This window comes from Embiotoca jacksoni, unplaced genomic scaffold (genome assembly GCF_022577435.1).
Source record: "Embiotoca jacksoni isolate LCO1_2020_lvr unplaced genomic scaffold, fEmbJac1.0.p SCAF_15, whole genome shotgun sequence".
In the NCBI taxonomy this organism is placed as follows: Eukaryota; Metazoa; Chordata; class Actinopteri; family Embiotocidae; genus Embiotoca; species Embiotoca jacksoni.
In genome coordinates this window covers 1,326,062-1,346,171 of record NW_027185285.1, presented here as the reverse complement: position 1 = coordinate 1,346,171, position 20,110 = coordinate 1,326,062, and the positions used below count along the sequence as shown (strand labels likewise).

At 41.9% G+C, this 20,110-nt stretch overlaps 2 protein-coding genes across 2 annotated transcripts; one reads left to right on the top strand and one right to left on the bottom strand.

Annotated features, from left to right (window-relative positions):
- Nucleotides 1-366: 366 nt before the first annotated feature.
- Nucleotides 367-8,376, bottom strand: retreg3 (reticulophagy regulator family member 3). Its single transcript, XM_069148689.1, has 10 exons — nucleotides 8,288-8,376; nucleotides 7,756-8,031; nucleotides 5,841-5,947; nucleotides 5,410-5,440; nucleotides 5,176-5,302; nucleotides 4,968-5,052; nucleotides 4,362-4,499; nucleotides 3,482-3,561; nucleotides 2,728-2,860; nucleotides 367-2,644 (listed from the first exon to the last, which is right to left on the bottom strand). Exons 2-10 carry the CDS (start codon nucleotides 8,001-8,003, stop codon nucleotides 2,106-2,108), a joined length of 1,488 nt encoding a protein of 495 aa, XP_069004790.1. The 5' UTR covers nucleotides 8,004-8,031; nucleotides 8,288-8,376; the 3' UTR covers nucleotides 367-2,105.
- tubg1 (tubulin, gamma 1) lies at nucleotides 7,870-18,248 on the top strand. Its single transcript, XM_069148690.1, has 12 exons — nucleotides 7,870-8,025; nucleotides 10,074-10,330; nucleotides 11,264-11,376; nucleotides 11,972-12,139; nucleotides 12,256-12,324; nucleotides 13,136-13,215; nucleotides 13,288-13,414; nucleotides 14,499-14,585; nucleotides 15,830-15,979; nucleotides 16,068-16,220; nucleotides 16,302-16,463; nucleotides 16,983-18,248. Exons 2-12 carry the CDS (start codon nucleotides 10,282-10,284, stop codon nucleotides 17,178-17,180), a joined length of 1,356 nt encoding a protein of 451 aa, XP_069004791.1. The 5' UTR covers nucleotides 7,870-8,025; nucleotides 10,074-10,281; the 3' UTR covers nucleotides 17,181-18,248.
- The last annotated feature ends 1,862 nt before the right edge of the window (nucleotides 18,249-20,110 follow it).

Here is a 20,110-nt window from a genome sequence, read left to right as displayed (position 1 = left end):
CGTTTATGTTTAAAGATGCTTCCCGCCAGTAGAAATCCTGCGACGGAGCTCTTCTCTGTTAATATTATCTCAAAACATATTTACGACTACATTTTTTTTTTTTTTAAATGTCGGCAAAAGTTTATGTGCTTAAATAAATATTCTTTGTTTACAACGTTGGCTTTATCCAAGTTTTATAATGGTGCGCCATATCCAGAAAGAGCAGCGGAGTGAAGGGTCTGTATTTTGACTAGTCTTTGTCCCTTATAACGTTTTGACCATAAACTGTAGGTTTTGACATAAAGCAAGATAATATTGCAGAGTTTGATCCAGAGACTTTGTTGCCTTTTGTCTTTAATGACATATGAAATAATACCAGAGACAGAATTAACTGCAAACATTTTATTCAATACGATTTTCACATCAAAACATATCAAAACCAGTTACAGAGAAGAAAATGCACTACTATGCACATTACATTTTCAAACAGACTACAAATCACTCATACTGAGGAGCTGGCTCTTCGTGGAGCAGCCTGGAGAAACATTCCTGTTATCTGAGGTGGTCAAACCCAGTCCAACAAACTAAACACTATATTTTCTTCTTTTTCCTTGAAAATCTCAGCAATTTCCTTTCAGTGCACATTACTCTACGTCACCTCCATGAATGTGAATCCAGCAGTTTTTGTTTTTTTCTGTTGTGCTACAAGCCTTTCAGCTATGATTTTCTTCTCAAACTGACACAATGAAAGCGAGCGGTATTTTTTTTCCTCTATTAAAAAAAACAAACAAACAAAAAAAACAGCATTTCTCGACTCTATGCATTTCAATAAACCTCAAACCGTGGCTCATTAAAATTTCAAGTTCCATTTCCACTGTAAAATTCTGACACACTGACATGTTTTGTCCATGTAGAGGAAATCAGGCTGAACAGCACAAAAGCCACTTAAAAACTTAACATACTAACACTTTTAAAAAAAGGATACAAGGATAACTTTCTATCCAATTTTGATGTAAACATGGTTCCCCATTAAAAAAGTAAAAGAGCCATGAACTGGAGAATGTGATTTTTTTTTTTCTCTTAAAAAGTTCAGCTTGACTGTTGACTATATCAAATACAAGAATGGTAAAATATAAAGAGATTTGTTTAAATATTACTTTTGAAAAATAAAACACAAAGCTGAGGGTTCATTCAAGGTATTGAACATGGACACAAAATGGTATTGAGCCGACTGAAGCGCAGGAAAATTAAAAATATTTGGAACTTCTTCACACACAAAAAATAAGCACTTCTCGCTCTGGGCCACCAGCTCATAAATACAATGAAGGACAAACATAACACCAATAGTTCCTCTCGGTCCGATCAGGTAAGACTGTAATGTAACAAAATAAAATCAGCTCCTAATAATGTATAAAGATCTCTTCATCTGTTAGTAAGCGGAGAAGGAAAAAGTCACGAAAACTTTATCCGGATCCGATTCATCTTCTTTGTCCAAGAGAATTGCTGGCTAATAAACGACGGCTGATAAGTGTTTAAAGAACCTAAATGAATCTCTGCAAACCTGCAACGTCAAATAAATCTTCCTCCAACAGTTCAGGTCCACATGGGAAGGACTGCTGTCTCAAACGGTTGATATGTCTGAACTATTTGAATGACTAAGTGAACATCTAAATACTCTCATTACCAAAGAAACATGGCTCAACTCAACCAACAGGAATGTCATATTTGGTCCCATGTTAAATAGCCCTGTATGTCTCCACCTCCACGTAGAAAAGTTTAGATGGACACTCGCTTTCATTTAAAGTCACTAACTAGTACTCTTGTAACTCAAAGGTGCTTATAGTTACAGTACTGCAACAAGGCTCAATAATGCTGGTTTGTTTCACATCTGTATGTGTTGTTATATTTCCTATTGCTCAGCCTACAAAGTAAAAGTTTTCTGGGTGATCAGGGTTTCAAAGAATGGAGAGAAAAAGAGACACTTCACAGTGATAAACTGATGCTGATCAGAAGCAGGGCTGCTGGAACCTAAAATCACCTCTCACACGCATTCACAGCTCATCAACACGTACTCTGACCATCAAGCTGCAGACACACACACACACACACACATACACACACACACTTTATTGTGGTTTACCAAGCAGGCTAGACAAGAAGTTAGACCCCTGGCTCTCTCCCCGTCTAGCACCTCCGAGAGGATCCATCTGGTTCAGTTCAGATTGATCCAGCATTTCAAAGTCCTCTCCGTCCAAGTCTGTGTCCAGCTCGGAGCTGGACTGCTTGCGGTAGCTGCGGTGGGCCCCGGCCTTGGGGGGCCCGTCTCTGCGCTGAGTGGCGCGAGGCCGAGGCTGCATCGCCCCGGCCAGCGCTGCCTGGATCATGTTGCTGGCAATGACTCCGGCCAAGTCTCCGGTGAAATCAGAGGCACGTGGCAGGCCGCTGAGAGAAAGTTCTGAATCCAGATCCTCCTGGTCGGAGTCCAGATGAGCATCCACATCCAGCACTGAAGCCCGGTGACTAGCTAGCATAGACAGACCCAGACTAGGCAGCCCGATGCTCGTGTCGTCGTCGTCGTCCATCAGAGTGGCATCAGGGTTGATGGAGGGGAAGTCGGGGAGGTCTCGGGCAAAGGATTCCTCAGCATCACTGTGTCTGTCAAGATCTGCCCCAATTACAGAAAAGAAGAAGGTCAGAGGCAGGAACTAACTGGAAAACCAAGATAATGTGTGACATCGGCAAACTTACCTTCAGAGCCCTCTGTCAGTGGAGTCTGGCCACGTGATAGGTTAAATGTTCCATTATCAGTGTAGGACACCTCGGCGTCAGAGTGCTCAGAGTCAGTCATTGCAAGTTCCCTCGCAACAACATCCTCATCAAACTAGAAGAGACAGCAAGTCATATAAGTGTTATTTTTAGATGTCAGTCAAACTCTTTTATCAACTTTTACTTTTTCATGAAGAGAAATGTTCTCGGTCTGTTATTTTCTCTTTTTCCACACCTTCTGCGAACTCACACACACACACACACACACGGCTCTGATGTGCTATTCTAACTAACACACAAAGCCACAGGTGCTGGTATATAGTGACTGTTTGATCTGTATACTTTCATTTTTGTTACTGACAAGGTTGTCACAGACATTGTGCTTTTTAGGGCAAGTTATGTTCCCCTAAAATAAACAATTTGGAGCAGACTCTAACAGAGGCGTTAACTGCACAGACAGGTTTCGACACATCACGCACGCTGAACAAATGTTCATGTGGAAAAAATAAAAGTTGGGTAGAGGAAGACTTGAGGGCAGCATGTCGTCACAACATCTACAGCACAATGTAAAGAAAATCTATTGGTAGACAAATTTCCGATTCTATGTCTCTGATTATTAGTAATAGAAATTTAGGCCCTACTGCAACAGCAGCGAAAATAAGAAGATGAAGTTCACTGACAACAATGTCAATAGAAGCGGTGACAGATTCATTCAAATACTGTAAAAGAAACTTACTGTTGGGCAGAAAGCAGCCAGCTCCTCCTCACTGTCACTGGCTTCACCTGAGGTTGCGCCGTGTATCGGCCTTCGCAGGACTGCAGAGTGGAATAACAACACATGATTGCTTCTACTGACACACATTATCTGTAAAGTCTACAGAATATAGAGGACTTTACAATAAAGACGCTAAAACAGTCTGTGATAAGGCCAAAACATACATATATCTCCATCACTTTCTGCTTAAATTTAAAATGAAATTAGACCTGCAGCAATTAGCGGATTAATCGATAAGTACATGTACACTGTAATGTGAAAATATCACTTTTTATAACATTATATCATATTTGTTTTAGAAACTTTTGGTTAAGCACTGACATGTCAGGCTCTGGGAAGTTTTTGTGGACATTTTATAGACTAAAAATCTGTCAAATTAATTGATAATAAAAATAAAATAAGAAATAATTCTGAGTTGCAGTCCTAAATGAAATAAATGGAAAGCTGTAGGGGCTAACTCACACTGCTGAAATCTAAAAAAAATAGGCTTGGAAAATTTTTATATTTAAAAAAATCTTAAACAAAACTTTTGATGTTTACAAACAGGGCATATATAATCAGTTTATCAAATGAAACCAACATCTCTTTAATGCCACCAGAGGGCACAAAAACATTGACAGAAAAATGTTCTACAGCTGTGTTTGACATTTCCGCCAAAATTGATGAGTCGCTCTGAATAAATGAACAGCCTGTTGGTGTGACTTCCATTTAATGCAATGACAACTGTTATTTGAACAAATGTTGAGTGTCAGAATAATAAAACTGCTTTTCATTACAGTCTAGTGAAGAAGAAGAAGAAAAAAAAAAATCATCAAGGCATAAAAATTGATTGACAACTTACACTGATTATCGATGGGCTTCGACATCATGAATCCAGTAACGCTGAAGTCCAGTCGCTGCAGGACCGGCTCCAGCTTCACACACACATGCTGAAAAACCCTGTGATAGGCTGCCAGAGGGGCCAGGAGAGTAGCTAACACTAGAGGAGGGAGGAAAAGAATAGCAGCCATTATGGAGGGGAAAGTTTTGTCGGGTGGTTTTGGTACATGTAATAAAAAAATTAAAAATATTTCATGTAACTCTGCTCACTGCAGACACACAGTTAGGTTCAGCAGAGAGAGCGAGAGATAAAATGACGCAGAGGGAGCAGCAGGGCGTTCACAGGCTGCTGTGCATTGTTTGGGACGTCAGGGCGCAGGGCCTGGACAAGTCTTTCCTGTACGACTCTGCAGCCAACCCTTGCTGAAGGATAGGAGATTAGCCCCGTCTCTGTCTGACCTCCTTTAGCTTTCTGCCTGGCTCCCTTCACTCCTGTCTTGTGTGCCTCATCAAGGCTTTAATCACCTCACAGACCGGGCTGTGGCACTGAGGCCCCAAAGATCTGGTTTCACCACTCGTGCATTTTTAATCTGACTAGCAGGACTGGTTATAAACTGCAAGGACTCACAGGCGGAGTAGGAGAGCACCAATCCAGGAATGTAACGTCCAACCAGAGCCAAGAAGGTGAACACTCCACAGGTCATGATGCAAAACTGTCACAGAACAACAAAACAAGTCAGCAAAAACAAATACATGTTCACCCTGGAGAGTTTCCACACTTCAAAACCATATAAGAGATAATAATGTTGTTTTGCAGTATTGTGTGCGGTTCTCACTTTGCCAGGGTTTTGTCGTTTGTACTGCACTACACTGGATGCGAGAACCGCTCCACTGACCGAGGCCTCAGCGATGTGGTGGCACAGTTCAGGCACACTGAGGATGCCGGGCTGCACCAGACCCCAGCTAGACAAACAGACGCTACTGTAAACTCCACTCGCTTGTTTTATCATTCGTGCTGTCAAATTATTGGCTGATTTTAGTCAACAAAAACAGTGTCTCCAGTAACAAACCTCTCGTTCTCTGATTCTTCCAGCTTCGTGACTGTGGAGAGACAACGAGAGGACATCGGTCACTTAAAGAGATGTTACACATTACTATGCGTGTAAACATTGTGAGTTAAAATAAACTGAGTGTACCGTGGTATATACAAAGTAGACTAATAATATTTGCATCTCCAGTCTCTTGAGGACTTTGTGTAAAGTTCATGATTAACTGTTCTAGGTGGAGCACAAATCAACTACAAAGTCCAGAGTGCAGAACTGCTGACATAGTATATCTATGCTGGTAATATCTGTATTACAATCACAGAAATCTAGGGAATAAATTAAGGTGCAATAAATATAAGAAACCTACAATATCAAAGAAGGAAAGTAAAAGAAAACTACAGAACATGTCACAGCCTCTTAAAAAGAAAGGCTCCCATTGAAGCAGTGTGTAGCACCTCTAATCTGTGGCCAGATCTTATTCCTCCAGATATCAGCACAGATGAGCAACACCAGGCCAGAAGCTAACAGGAACAGCAGGCGCAATGAGGTCAGGGCGAAGAACCTGGAGGGTTAGAAGGCAGAGAAAGCACATGAACAGGCAGTACATCTCATGCCTGTTTTCCCAGGAGGAAACAATGAGTAGATTATACAATTCAACATCTTAGTACAGAATTCATTAAACTGCAAAAAAAAAAAAAAAAAAAAAAAAAAAACTTGAGTGAAGACCTACTGTTTCCTTTAGTCAGGAGTAAGAAAGAGGAAGTAATCCCAGCCTCTCGTGTTACATCCACGCAAACTTACTTTGAAAATTGACCAGGAAACATGCAGGTAAATTAGGACAAGTATTATCATGTTGGTGGCCCGGCTGTTATGTTGTAAGTTTGCTTGACATGAATCTCATCCACAAACAATATGAAAGCTGCAGGCTGTATATCCAAACTGTGATATGATACGTGTTCTTTCAGGTGTTGTCTATCTTTGAGGGAACGTTGTTCACTTGCAAAAACAAACTTCTTTTCACTGCCTGCAGTTCCAACAATGAAAGTCCCTAACTGCTGCTCCACTTTCAGATCACAAGACTTCTAAATAATTGACAACAACAATGGCGCAGGATTCTGCCAATCAGCAGTTAGAGATTAACCTAACAAAGAATTTGCTGGCAGATCAGAGGCTATTAGTATTTAGAGTAGCGGTGCAATTTGTAGTTACAGTTAAATAGATACTGTACAAATGTCTGTGTAGAAATAGCCCTATGTGGGCAACTGAGTACACAACAATATGATACTTAAACTCTACATTACTGAGGATGCAGGTCATGTTGTGGATTTGGTGTCTTTCTTCTCCTCTTGTATATTTAAAATAGATTGTGTAAAAATCAGGACGTGCTACCGTCAGAGATGTTGCACATATTTCCTCCCCTTGTGATTTGCAATTGTCCGTCACTTATGGATTATGAATGTATCTCTCTGGGCACAAACTAGTCTGCACCACCGAGTGTGTGCTGAAGCACAAGTAAAACAGAGACAGGACAAGCGCCCTGAAATGCCTAGTGGTCCAATTGAATAAAGACTGAATGCCTGAGCTTCACAACCGGGCTCCATGTGCCAGGTCAGTGATTCTTACCATACAATATCCAGGTCATCTAAGTAAGCCAAAACTTGCACCGTTGCTCTTTTAACTACTGTTCAACAGTGGATTTTCTTCTTTAAATGCAATCTGCAGCTGCAATGATTCGTCTATTAGTTAAGATCATTTTGAGGCAAATTGTAAAGAAGATGCTGCAATTATCTAAGTACAGCTTCTTCAATATGAATATTTAGTCCTCCATAATATTTACTGGATATCTTTTGTCCGTAGACTGTTGGTCAGGACAAAATATGAAATATAAGGCTGCACTTTCACCATTTCCTGAGATTTTGAAGACAATAATCATCAAATTAATTGATAATCTGTCAAAGTATAGTTTACAGTTAACTAAATTTCATTATACATAACAAAACCGACATATCAGTCAGTGGCATATACTTTATGTAAATATCTTGTGAAGTACTCTACCAAAGCCGCATGGAAATCATCAAAGAGAAGAACAAAGTTCTTCTGCAGTGATAGTAGATGGATTACTAGATTAAGACACAGTAAGGCACAACATTAGCCTCAGAAGTGTCTGCAGAGTGCGTCTATAAATAGCAGCTCCACTCAAGCCATCTGCCTGGTGTTCAACTGACAGGTGAAGCATTTGCGTTGTGTAGAAGCACCAGCTGCTTGCGGTCACGCTGACTTTCGCTTGAGGACCAAAAGAGCCTCAGTGTCGTCTGTTTAAAAACACCTAACACAACAGACTTGTAGGCTGCGGGACAAACTAAAACTCACCAGAACACGACGTTGGCCGCAGTGTAGAGGAGGATACACTGAACGGGTCTTTCCCACACCAGGACGGACTGCAGGTAGGTCAGGACGGGCTCATAGGGCCCCAACCGGGACTGGAGAGCAGCTTTAACAGCCCGGACCTGACCGTCTCTCTCACTGGAGCACGGACGGCTTCGCAGGCAGACGTTAGACCCCTGCTTGGCAGAGCTGTCCTCCGTGGATTCCCTTTGCGTTGTCCCAGTGTGCGCCATCTTAGCGTCTACCGTCGATCAAGTAAGCCTGTAAAAAAAATAAATAAAGACCTGAGCTGAGTGGAGACAGGTAAACAGCTCGGTGATGGGGGCGCTCCACTCACAGCGTCGGCTAACAGATCTGTGCTAACGGACTTCAAAGCTAAAAAAAAAAAAAAAAAAAGAAGCTGGTGACGCCGTCTGAAATACCGTATTAACGCTTAACAATACACATCTGACTACATTAGAAGCTATCGTGCAATTAAAGTCACCTGGAAAGCGTTTTAGAAGAAGATAACACTTACTATTTAGTCATTTTTGCAGAAATAAAGCGCTCTCTTCGGGGAAACTGACAATATGGCGTAACCTGTTTTTCTGAGCCTCGAGCAAGCCAATCACAATTCGCATGAGCCGATGCGTCATGGTGCGTTCAGGTGCAAACAGAAACATTAGGTTCATTTGACTTTTAATGACATGCAAAGATGTGCAGTTTTTTTTTTTGTTTTTTTTTCTGATAACAGCATATCAGAACAAACACATTACTCATCATAAATCTTTTTTTTTTTTTGTATCATCTTAGCAAAATGTAACAATAATTTTTCATAACAGAAAACCTTTTTTTAGGGCCCGAGCACCGATGGTGCGAAAGCCCTATTGTTCTTCAAGGAATTATTATTCCGAGTCCTTGAAATTTAGTCTGGTCACTCTTAACATTGTTCGGAATTAAAAGTTATCAAAAGTATTCGTTTTCGTCGATCACCGTAGTGTGGCGGCCAAAAAGTGACCCGAAAATGACTTTTGTCATGCTATAGTATGACTTTTTTTTTTATTTTTTTTATTTTTATTTTTTATCATACTTTATCATACTTTATCATAGTTCGGACAACATAGTATTAGAGTTGTTAGAGCAGTTGTCTCAGTGAGAATTAACTGGGTTCGATCCCCACTTGAGGCATGATGCATGTCAGTTCAGAAAAAGGTCATACTCCAAAAAGGGATAAAAAAAATAATTAAAAAAAAATCATACATGTAGTCCAAAATACCAGCGGCCCCAACCCGCTGGATCCCCGACGTGCAGCATGCGTGGGCCCGCATATCACTGCTTGCAGCTTTAATGTATTTATATAATTTATGTACCCTTAACAATACAATCCTGTATTGTTCAGATTTGCAATATGTTTTAAATTTTAAGCCCTACAAGGACAAATACACTTAACCTCTTCTTTGTTAAAACATCAGTGAGAACTTTTCCTTATCTTTCCCCTCTTTTTTCATCATGGTTTTGAGCCAAATACAGATGGAAAAGAAAACATATTTCATTCAAATCATAAAAGTTTAGCAAGTCTAACCTATAAATGCAACAGAGAACAAATGGACTTACAATAGCAAGGTTTGACCCTAATATAACTTAACTCTCCCTCTACAATATTTAAATTTAACATGTGCACCAGAAGATTTAGTATGCGACTGTGTCCTGTCGCTTGGCAGAGTTTTTTTTTTTTTTTTTAAATGACAAGTGAAAGCGTGAAAAACGGCGTCTACGCTGCCGTCCGCGGTCACAATATGTAACTACAGCATGTTGAGAAAAAACATCTTTTATTTTGATTGATTCAACCGGAAATATAAAAATACTCTCGTGTCTGACTTGACTAATGGAACACACTTGTAAGTAGTCGCAGTGACCACTAGGGTGCAGCAAAATGTATACACCATTGACTGTATTTAAAACAGGACAGTCAATAAAATTACAGGTCCTGATTATGAACACGAATTACGCACGCGTCACCATCTTTTAACTTTTATTACTACTACTACAACTAACAATAATAATAATAATAATAATAATGGTAAAAGTGTAGTTACACACTGCTGCCTTCAACTCCACGAACGTCAAGACAAAAATAATAACATGCTTATACTTCCGGTGAGATAATTCAAAGTAAAACCTTCAAATTTTGCAGTAAATAAACACCAGACAGGGAAGCCAGACTTCTTTTATGGTGATATTGTTGTTTTTGTTTTTGTTGTTGTTGTTGTTGTTTTTTGGCGTGTTGACACTGCCTGGATATTTATGCGTGCATTCCGACACAGCAGGTGGCAGCACGCACGGCGGTTTGCGACCTGCTCATAATAAACAGTAGAAGAAGAAGTCGGCTTTGAAGCGTCACATCAAGTCCGGAGCGGGAAGGAGCGCGGCCGGTGGTGACGCGGTGCCAGCGGCAGCAGCCCTTTTTTTTTTTTCCCCTCTCTCTCTCTCTACATTATTTAGCTAAACAAGGAGCAACTGAAAGATTTGAACATGCCTCGGGAAATCATAACGCTTCAGCTCGGACAATGTGGAAACCAAAGTACGTTGATGACGTTGAGACTCCTTCTGCTGACACGTTGTTGTTTGTTTTTTTATTGCTAGCCGGTTTGACGTTGACGTTAAGCTCAGTGAAGATGATGTGTCTGGCAATCTGCTGGGTAACGACACGAGCTAAGTGCTAATGAGACGTCTAATTCATTTAAATATAACACACGGTGACTGTGTCGTCGCGTCTTCGCTGGCTGAACGCAAACGGGGTCTTTTTTTTTACGCAGATGACGTCATGTAACACAACGTTAGCTGTGTAGTTCACGCGGTGATGGAAAGTAACGGAGAGTAACGTTGGACGCAAGTAATGTACTTGAGTACAATTCATAAGTACTTTTACTTGGGAGTATTTCTAGTTTCGCTCCACTACATTTCAGAGGGAAATATGGTACTTTTACTCCACTGCATTAATTTCACAGTTTGTTTACCAGTTACTCTTAAGATCAATATGTTTGACGTAAAATACACGATCAGGTTTTTTTTTTAATTTATGAATTGCTATACGTCGATGAGCGTCGACAGTAGCTATCATGTGTTGAAATTAGCTCTGCAATGACGACATTTGAGTGCTGCTTCCATTTACATGCTAATAAAGCAATATTCCAATCATTTATATTTGATAAATATACCGGCCTAAATTGGGCCATTTTTGTACGATGAGTACTTTTTACTTTTGAAAGTCTTAAGTATATTTTGCTGACTGTACTTATGTACTTCAGTAAGATTTGAATGAAGGACTTTTGCATGTAATTAAAACAATTTCTCCTGGTTGTCTCTCTACTTTTTGAAAATCTGAGTACTTCTTCCACCACTGGCTGCAGGTTATGGTAACTGGTGTTTGTACTGTTTAACTAATAAACATGAAAGGTCACTAATTAAGATAAAGACGACCTAAACTTTTGCCTATATGTTCTCTGTTTTGCAGTCGGGTTTGAGTTTTGGAAGCAGCTGTGTGCAGAGCATGGCATCAGCCCAGAGGGGATTGTTGAGGAGTTTGCAACTGAAGGGACCGACAGAAAGGATGTGTTCTTTTATCAGGTAAATGAGTTATTAAAATGTCCCCTGACCTGGATATCAGTTTGTATCCAGTGTACAATTGTTTTAATCGTGACATGGGAGCTTAATAAAATTGCTAGACAAGCAATCTATAATGTCTTGTTTATGGTTCACCAATTATCTGTCCCAATTCCACAAAAATGAAAAATGTCTGTGAAACGGCATATTTTTGAGCCACATCTAAACCGATCAGGTGAAGGCCAGGCGTTTCCCATCATGCCCCGAGGCCGTGCAGTCGAAGACTAGCAACTGGGGCACCTGGCTGCAAAAGCTGCAACCGCTTTGATCTTGAGGGGTTGTCACTGGCTAATTTAAATGCGTCGGGAGAAAGTCCAGTTTAAAGTCGGGACAGGAATCTAACCGACATGCATTGTGCGGCGGTGATGGAATTTATACAGGCTCTTGCCATGTGCAACAAAATGACCGTGTTCAGCATGTACAGTAAATGTCCAGTCTCTATTGTTTGCCACTAGATGTCATGCTTGTAGTGTAAACTGAAAGAATCCAGATGCTGCAGAGACACTGGCCAGTGTGCAGTATCGCCATCTAACCCCTGGTTGTTGATAAAACCCCACAGGCCGACGATGAGCACTACATCCCTCGTGCAGTCCTCCTGGACCTGGAGCCCCGCGTGATCCACTCCATCCTCAACTCGCCTTACGCAAACCTGTACAACCCAGAGAACATCTACCTGTCTGAGCATGGTGGAGGTGCTGGGAACAACTGGGCCAGTGGATATTCTCAGGTAACCACCGGGAATACCGCGTGTCTATCTACAGCCTCGTGGCATTACTCCTGATTAACGAAATACAAATTTAATGTATCACAATCTGCTCTGGCTTTATTTTTTTAAACTCCCAGGGCAAGAAAATTCAAGAAGACATCTTTGACATCATTGACCGAGAGGCAGATGGCAGTGACAGTCTGGAGGTAAGTTTATCTTTCATCACATACCGACTCGTCCCCGGGGCCCTCAGGAGTGACAGAGGCTGTGGCAGCGGGGAATTTTCTAAACTAATTTAAAAGTAAAGTGATATGGATGATATGATTACGCTCATATTTAATGTGAGAAATCATTTTAGATTAAGCTTATAGAAATAACTGGAATTTTCAGCCTGGATAGATTTAATTTCATGCAGATGGTTGTATCTTTGTTGCGATAAAATGAATGACTCGATATAAAGTTAAAATAGTGCCAGAGCCTGTCATCTTAAAACCAGCAAAGCCCCAGCCTTGCCTCACTATTATTCTTAGCCTCTTTTTTTTTTTTGGGGGGGGGGGGGGGGGGGGTGAATTTTCGTCAGCCTGCCAGCCTCCCATAAAATAACACTCGCATTTCCCCTCAAAGGTCTGCAATTTCTGTAACTCATTCACATTATGACCCCACATTATTATTTAGTGTGTGCACTCGTGTGTGCGTTGGAGAGGAAGGTGGGCCGAGCTGCCGCGGGCATGTGTATGTTGGCAGGGTGGGGCGTGTAGCATGTCTGGTGATAATAGCCGGGCGAGTGTAGAAGGCAGGTATTACAGGGCTGTCGTGGGGGTGGGGGGGGTGAGGGAGCCTATTTGTGAGGTGGGGCTGCACTCCCATTTATATAACTGCAGAGGAAGAGAGGCATTTGCTCACCCACACACACATTTGAGCTTTCTGCATCGGTGGAGTTTAGAGTAAGCCTCACACACATGTGGCGCATGTCGTAGCCTGAACTGGCGGGTAATGAGTGACGCATTGTCTCTGCAGGGGTTTGTCCTGTGTCATTCGATCGCCGGGGGGACGGGCTCGGGGCTGGGATCATATCTCCTGGAGAAGCTCAACGACAGGTCAACAAGCAACACTTCACGGGTTTCTTGTCTGTGGTGTGTGCAAAGTGAGAAATATGTTCTGTTCTTTAGGTACCCAAAGAAGCTGGTGCAGACGTACTCCGTCTTCCCAAACCAGGACGAGATGAGCGACGTGGTCGTTCAGCCGTACAATTCGCTGCTCACGCTGAAGAGGCTCACCCAGAATGCAGATTGCGTGGTGAGCAGCAGCTCTCAAGAGTCGACGTTGATTAATGCCACTGCTCTCTTTGCTTCCTGAGGCAGCCGTGGCCCGAAATAACCTCACACAATGACACGTTTTTTTTTTCCTCTTTTCTTTCTTTTTGTTTTTTTTTTACAAGTCCTGGTTGCTTGTAACCGTGCCACTTGAACCAAAGTTAAAATGCACCACAGTAGCTAAACTGTTCCACTGAGCCGAAACAGGAAACTAAGATTATTTTAATAAAAAAAAAAAAAGTTGTCAGTCACGTTGCCAGTAAAATAATGATTTGATGTCAGACTGTTAAAGACGTTTGGCTTCATGTGTTCTGACGTAAATGGCAGAGGTCAAAATGTTGCAAGTACCACCTGGTACACGTGTCAAACTTCACTGAGACATCAAAGACACATGAAACTAACATAAAAATATTTGATTAAGTCTCTGAGGCCTGTTATACACTGTTGTTTCAGTGCTTTCAAAAATGTACATTTTAACAGACACACACAATGCACCGAGCGAGTTTCTGTTCGGTTTGCTCAAACATTCTCAGATATAGTCGAGTGGTTTTACTTTCATCAGTTACTTTGTTAAATATCGACTTTTTCGGCTGCCCCGCTGCTTTTGTAGCAGACTAATAAAGAAGCAAACTGCAGTGCCAGCACAGGCCTTCCAAACTTATTAAATCTCAGTCTTAAATTGGTGATTGTATTAGTCTGAGATGCTCCGACTGTCTAATGGCGTTTCATCTTCAATACCTACTTCCTCCAGGGTCTTGCATAAGGCCCTCATGTTGATTGAATTAGCCGCACAGCTAATAGAATCTGCTCAAGAATTGGTCCCCCTGTTGTGGCTGCACAGTGCGTCTTTTATGTTCAACTCTGCTAACGGCACACTGTGTTGCTCCTTGAGAACGTTACTGCGATACCCTCTTTCTGTAACGGCGTGTCGGGGAGTATTGACTTTCACCATGTTGTGCTAGAGGGAATCTCTTCTTGCCTGTTTTTCCTCTTTTATTTGGCTAATAATTACCTCCCTGTGCGTGTGCGTGTGCGCGTGCGTGCGTGTGTGTGTGTGTGTCCATCAGGTGGTGTTGGATAACACGGCTCTAAATCGCATCGCCACAGACAGGCTGCACATCCAGAACCCCTCATTCTCCCAGATCAACCAGCTGGTGAGTGAGAGCTATCGCTCGGCGTTACAACCGCTGCCTCCCCTCTTGGCGTGTCTGTCAGCAGGTGTTAGTTTTGCCGTCTACCTCGCTCCATTTGAACAAACAGAAATGTGGAGACGGACTGCGCGAGACACGTGGCGCTCACTGGTGAATTTATGAGATTCACAAACTAGTTTGGTGAGTCAGTTGCACGTCAGACTGGATTTCAGCTTTCTTAGAAATGAGTTGCACATTGGCTGCACTTTCCAAATGGCATGTTGGCTTGTTCACGGAAGCCAAACTTAGAGGTTTTGAATTTAGGATCTTAGTGCTGTGATAGAAGTTCAAAATATAAAATCACAATGTTATTTACCTATTTTTTTGGTCACAATTGACAACTTTTATCTGGTTTCTTATTTTGCAGGAATTTAAAAACATCATTAAAACATATTTGGGGAGTTTTATGCAAGGCAACTGAGCAATAATTATAATGGCCAAAGGCCTGAAGCCCTCGCAGGGCTCCAACAACGCATGCACATTTCAAAATGCACGTCATGTCGTAGACAGTCAGAACGAGATGTTTTACCTTTGTAGAGCAGGGACGACCAGTTTCACAGTTTCAGCACAGAGAGGAGAAAACTCTTGCACACTAATACCCATTTACACCAAATATCATATGATCTGTATCTGGCTAACTTATCTGGATGCGGCAAAACGCTTGTAAATGTACACCGAACAATAGGATCCCACAGACCGCATGCGGACATGGTCAGGCTAACATTTTCAGCCAGGTAATGATGCAATCTGATCACTGTCCCAAGAGAAAACATCAAGTTGAAAACTCCCTTAGCGCCACCTCCAGCTGCTCCCTTGAATAAACCAAACAAACGAGTACAACAGTAATGTCGGCTCAGCAGAGGAGAAAAATAAAGCTCGTACATAAAACACTTCTTCTCTTGACCTGGGTCAGTAAATACAGACAGCCGTGCAGAACTGTTTTGCATATTGACACGCGATCAAATTGCAAACACGGTTGCGATAACAAGAACCTCTTTTAATACCAGTTGTAAGTGCAAAGACCTGTGAAGCGGATGTGGGAAGTCACGGGCAGCTGTCGTCCACGTTAGTTGTTTTTTTTTTAACCAAAATGAATCTGTCGTGAACACAACTTCCTTCCAAAAAAAAAAAAGTTCCTCTTTGAACCCGTTAGTGAGCTCCTACCCGACTGTCGTTATTCAGGCCTGCTTTAACCTCCATACACGCAGGTCTCCACCATCATGTCTGCAAGTACGACCACCCTGCGCTACCCGGGCTACATGAACAACGACCTAATTGGCCTGATTGCGTCGCTCATCCCAACGCCCCGTCTCCACTTCCTCATGACCGGATACACCCCCCTCACCACTGACCAGTCGGTGAGTTAAGTGTCCTTCAGTGACGAGCGAAACGCGCGGATGGAACTTTTCCGTCAAGTGTGAAACGACTCGCTCGTCTGCGTCCCAGGTTGCCAGTGTGAGGAAAACCACAGTGCTGGATGTGATGAGGAGGCTCCTGCAACCCAAGAACGTGATGGTGTCCACAGGAAGAGAGCGGCAGCCCAGCCACTGCTACATCGCCATCCTCAACATCATCCAGGGAGAGGTGGACCCCACACAGGTACGAGAGGACAGTAGGCGCGTGAACGACATCCGCGTGAAAGCCACACAGGGGCGTTTTCAAACCGTCCTTTCACTGCAGGTGCATAAAAGCCTCCAAAGGATCCGGGAACGCAAACTGGCCAGCTTCATTCCCTGGGGTCCCGCCAGCATCCAGGTGGCTTTGTCCAGGAAGTCCCCGTACCTGCCCTCAGCTCACCGAGTCAGCGGCCTGATGATGGCCAACCACACAAGCATCTCCTCCGTAAGTGCTCATCGCCTCAGCCTGTTCAGTTATTCTCCTCCTGCGTGTAGTTATGGAGCAGAGATCTCCGTCCGTCTTCACACTGGAGGATATGTGTCGTCCTAAAACTGAACTGAAGCCGCCTCGGCAGCAGTCCCAGGGGAATTCCGTAAAACCTACGTTTTTGATTGATACGCTGCCGAACTAGACGTTTCCTCAATACCCGACATGTTTTACTGGTTTAAAATATGAGCTGCGAAGTTGAAAGAAAATGTGATGTCATTGTATTACTTAATTTGACATCTCAAATTGAGAAAGGCTGTACATTACAGCGCCTGAAGTTCTCACCATTTTAGCTCGTAAAGTTAAGCAAGAGGAAATTACAGTCATCCGAAGAAGTTTCAATGAGATCATCGATTTCATTTTCATTTCTTCATAACACCGAGGGAATGAAAATGAACAGAAAGCGCGGCGCTTCTAAAGAAGTCCGGAGGCTTTTACCCTTTCAGGGTCTCACTTTGATGTTTGTTTGTCCCACAGCTCTTCGAGCGGACGTGCAAGCAGTATGACAAACTGCGTAAGCGCGAGGCCTTCCTGGAGCAGTTCCGCAAAGAGGACATATTCAAGGACAACTTTGATGAGCTGGACAACTCTCGCGAAGTCGTCCAGCAGCTGATAGATGAGTACAGCGCAGCAACGCGGCCGGACTACATTTCCTGGGGCACGCAGGAACAGTGAACAGACTTTTTGTCTTGAATCTCAGCACACATGCTGGTCGAGTCTCAGTTTATGTCCCTTCCTGACTCTCCACAATATTTTTTCTCCATATAGGTGTCACTCAATAGACCGTTTTTTGGCTATAGCTGCCTCCGTTTAAAAAAAAATAAAATAAAAAAAATCATATTTATTGGCTCATTGTAGCATGTAATGATTTAGTGTTTGTGTCTCACAATTCAGGACACTGAGGGATAAATGTCAACACCAACTTTTATCGTATTAACCAAAAAGTAAAATGTTTTCTTCTGGACTGTATCACATCCAGGAGATTCTTAACCCCAGTTTATGTCAAACAGTCCTTAACCTAATAGTTCAGTTCAGTAAGAGGGATTCTTTGCAGAAAGAATAAATATCTGTTGTCTTCAAAACAAGTTATAAATGTCTGCTATTACCCGTTTTTTTTTGTTGTTGTTGTTTTTTGTTTTTCGATACTCCACCCCTTGTTGCCTCATTTTTTTCAGCAATGTAAAACAACCTGTTGCCTTGTTTTGGCCTATTTTTATACAGAGTACAGTACTTTAGTTTTTGTGCAGTTGATTTACAGTTGCTCGTCCACAGCTTACAGAAGAACTGCCTCGAATAACTGAGGTAAAGCTCGCCAGAATGCGTAGCATGATGGTCAACGTAGGTTTCGTCATCCCAGACATTTCAAACATGATGTGTTGCACCATCTGTCTGCTGCTGATACACAGTGCTCATTCGTTACCACTGTACACGACCAACAAGAATGTCAAGATGAAAGTTGGGCTTGAGACATAAATGATGTTAAAATGCCTGCCGTAAAAAACAACAACCTGCATTGATGTTTTAACAGCATTTGTCCTCTACTTCAAAGAAACAGTTTGCACAGATGGACACGGTGTACAAGGATGGGTCTCTTTCTAAAACTCAATCACTATGCCTGTAAATATACTTTTAAGAACAGCTGGTTCACTGGCATCCTCTGTATTGTTTGAAGTGACTATACTGTTCAATGTTGCTTTGCTTGTTGGACCTGTTGAAAATAATGAATAAACTTTTTTTCTATTATTTAGTATTTTTGTTTGAAATGTTTGGGGTGTAATCACATCTAAAAGGGAAGCAAAATGCGCTTACATAAAACCTACGAATGTGATATGCAGGTAGGTTTTATGTAAGGATCATTTTGCTTGCCCTTTAGTCAGCCGAGTCCATCTACAAGATGACTTTCCTCCTCACCTGGAGCGGAGTGCACTGGTGGTTGGACATCTAACTCGGTTAAGCCTCATTACCACGGGGGAACGAAAAGGCACTTAGCAGCGCTTGCTCAACCAGCTATTGTTTTTAAACCAGACAAACTTTGGGGGAGGTCGCCCTGAGCTCGGCTGCTGGCGCCAAACTTCAGCCTTTTTATAAAATGCGCCTGGTTGAAAACAATAGTCTTAACACAGCTTCACACGTCTGGGCACGAGAGAGCACATTTTCTGAAAAAGAAACGGGGGGAAAAGGGGGTTGAGGCTGAACAATAGTATCAAAGTCAATATGGTAAAATGGTGCTTTTATTAATTACATACAGTATTTATAGTTTTTATTGCACTCCCAAGTTAGTTAAAAACAAACAATAGTGCAATTAACTATACACATATTACATAAAAAGGTACCATGCAGCATACAAACAAGCTTAATACAAAGCAAGAACTTCCGCAGTTTGATTTTTTTTTTTTTTTTTTTTTTTTTTTATTCTTTTCATACATGTAGCTTGGAGCTGCCTGCAGCTGCAGTAGAAAAAGCAAGAACCTGCTTGTGAGCAGGAGACACGGCAGACTGTGCAATGACTTGTCAAAGGCCTTCCACGGTGAGAAGATTAAAGTTTTTGAGGCTAGTTATTGCATGGGGCTGTGTAGCAGACAGTACTGTCGTATTATCTTTACAAAGCCTTTATGGTCTTAAATTCCTACATGTTCATTACTACAATATAATAGGATGTACACAAGAGGATGTCTTCATATTTGATATTTAAAGTCTAAAATTGTTTTTAAATGAAAGTGAAAATAGTCGAGTACAAATTGGGGGATCTGTCTGCACTGAGATCATTTATTATTGTAAAAGCTTATTTAAAAAAAAAAAAAGAACATCTTTGGTCCATGCTCAAACCCATGACTTGGCAAAACTTTGGCTTCACGAGAATACTCATTATAGTGAACACAAAGACGGCGCTACACGGGATTTACAACAAATGAGCTGCTTTGAGGAGCAGAGCCAAAAGCATCTATGGGTCTGATCAGTTAGAGCAAACCTAATATAAAAATACATCTGGGTCTGCAATTAAGACAAAGGACAGTAAAAAAAAAAAAAAGTTTGCATAAATAATACTACAAAAGCATCCATGGCCTGATTAGAAAAGTTTTGTTTCAATAGGTGAATGATGGGGCACTGCATGGAAAATATGGTGTCAGCGCTAACACGATCCACTGACTGGGGCTAATTTCTTCCATTATATTGTGAAAATAACAATTAACAAAGAAGCACCTGTTATTTTCAGCAGAATAGAGCTGCATTAGGATAGGAGCTGACATAAACTAAATTTACAAATCAGTCAAGTGTTAACCAAGTTTCATGTCAAGGATTACAGCTGAGACAAGCAGCACGACAAAGGACAAGTCAGAGCATTTGGTGGAACCAATGAAGAAACAGCTCCCAAATCCTTTGGTTTCTATGAAACACAATTTACACAGATCCTGGACGTGTCATCAAGGAAATGCTTTTCTCGATCAAATAGACACACTTGCACGCACACAACTGATAATCCCATAGGCAAGAGGCTTCATGGCTGCGGCAGCCAAAGTGACTTAGCTTACAGAGTTCAACATCTGTTTCCAGTTCCAAGTTCACATGGCTCACTGCATCAACAGTTCCAGGTAATGCAAGCCCAG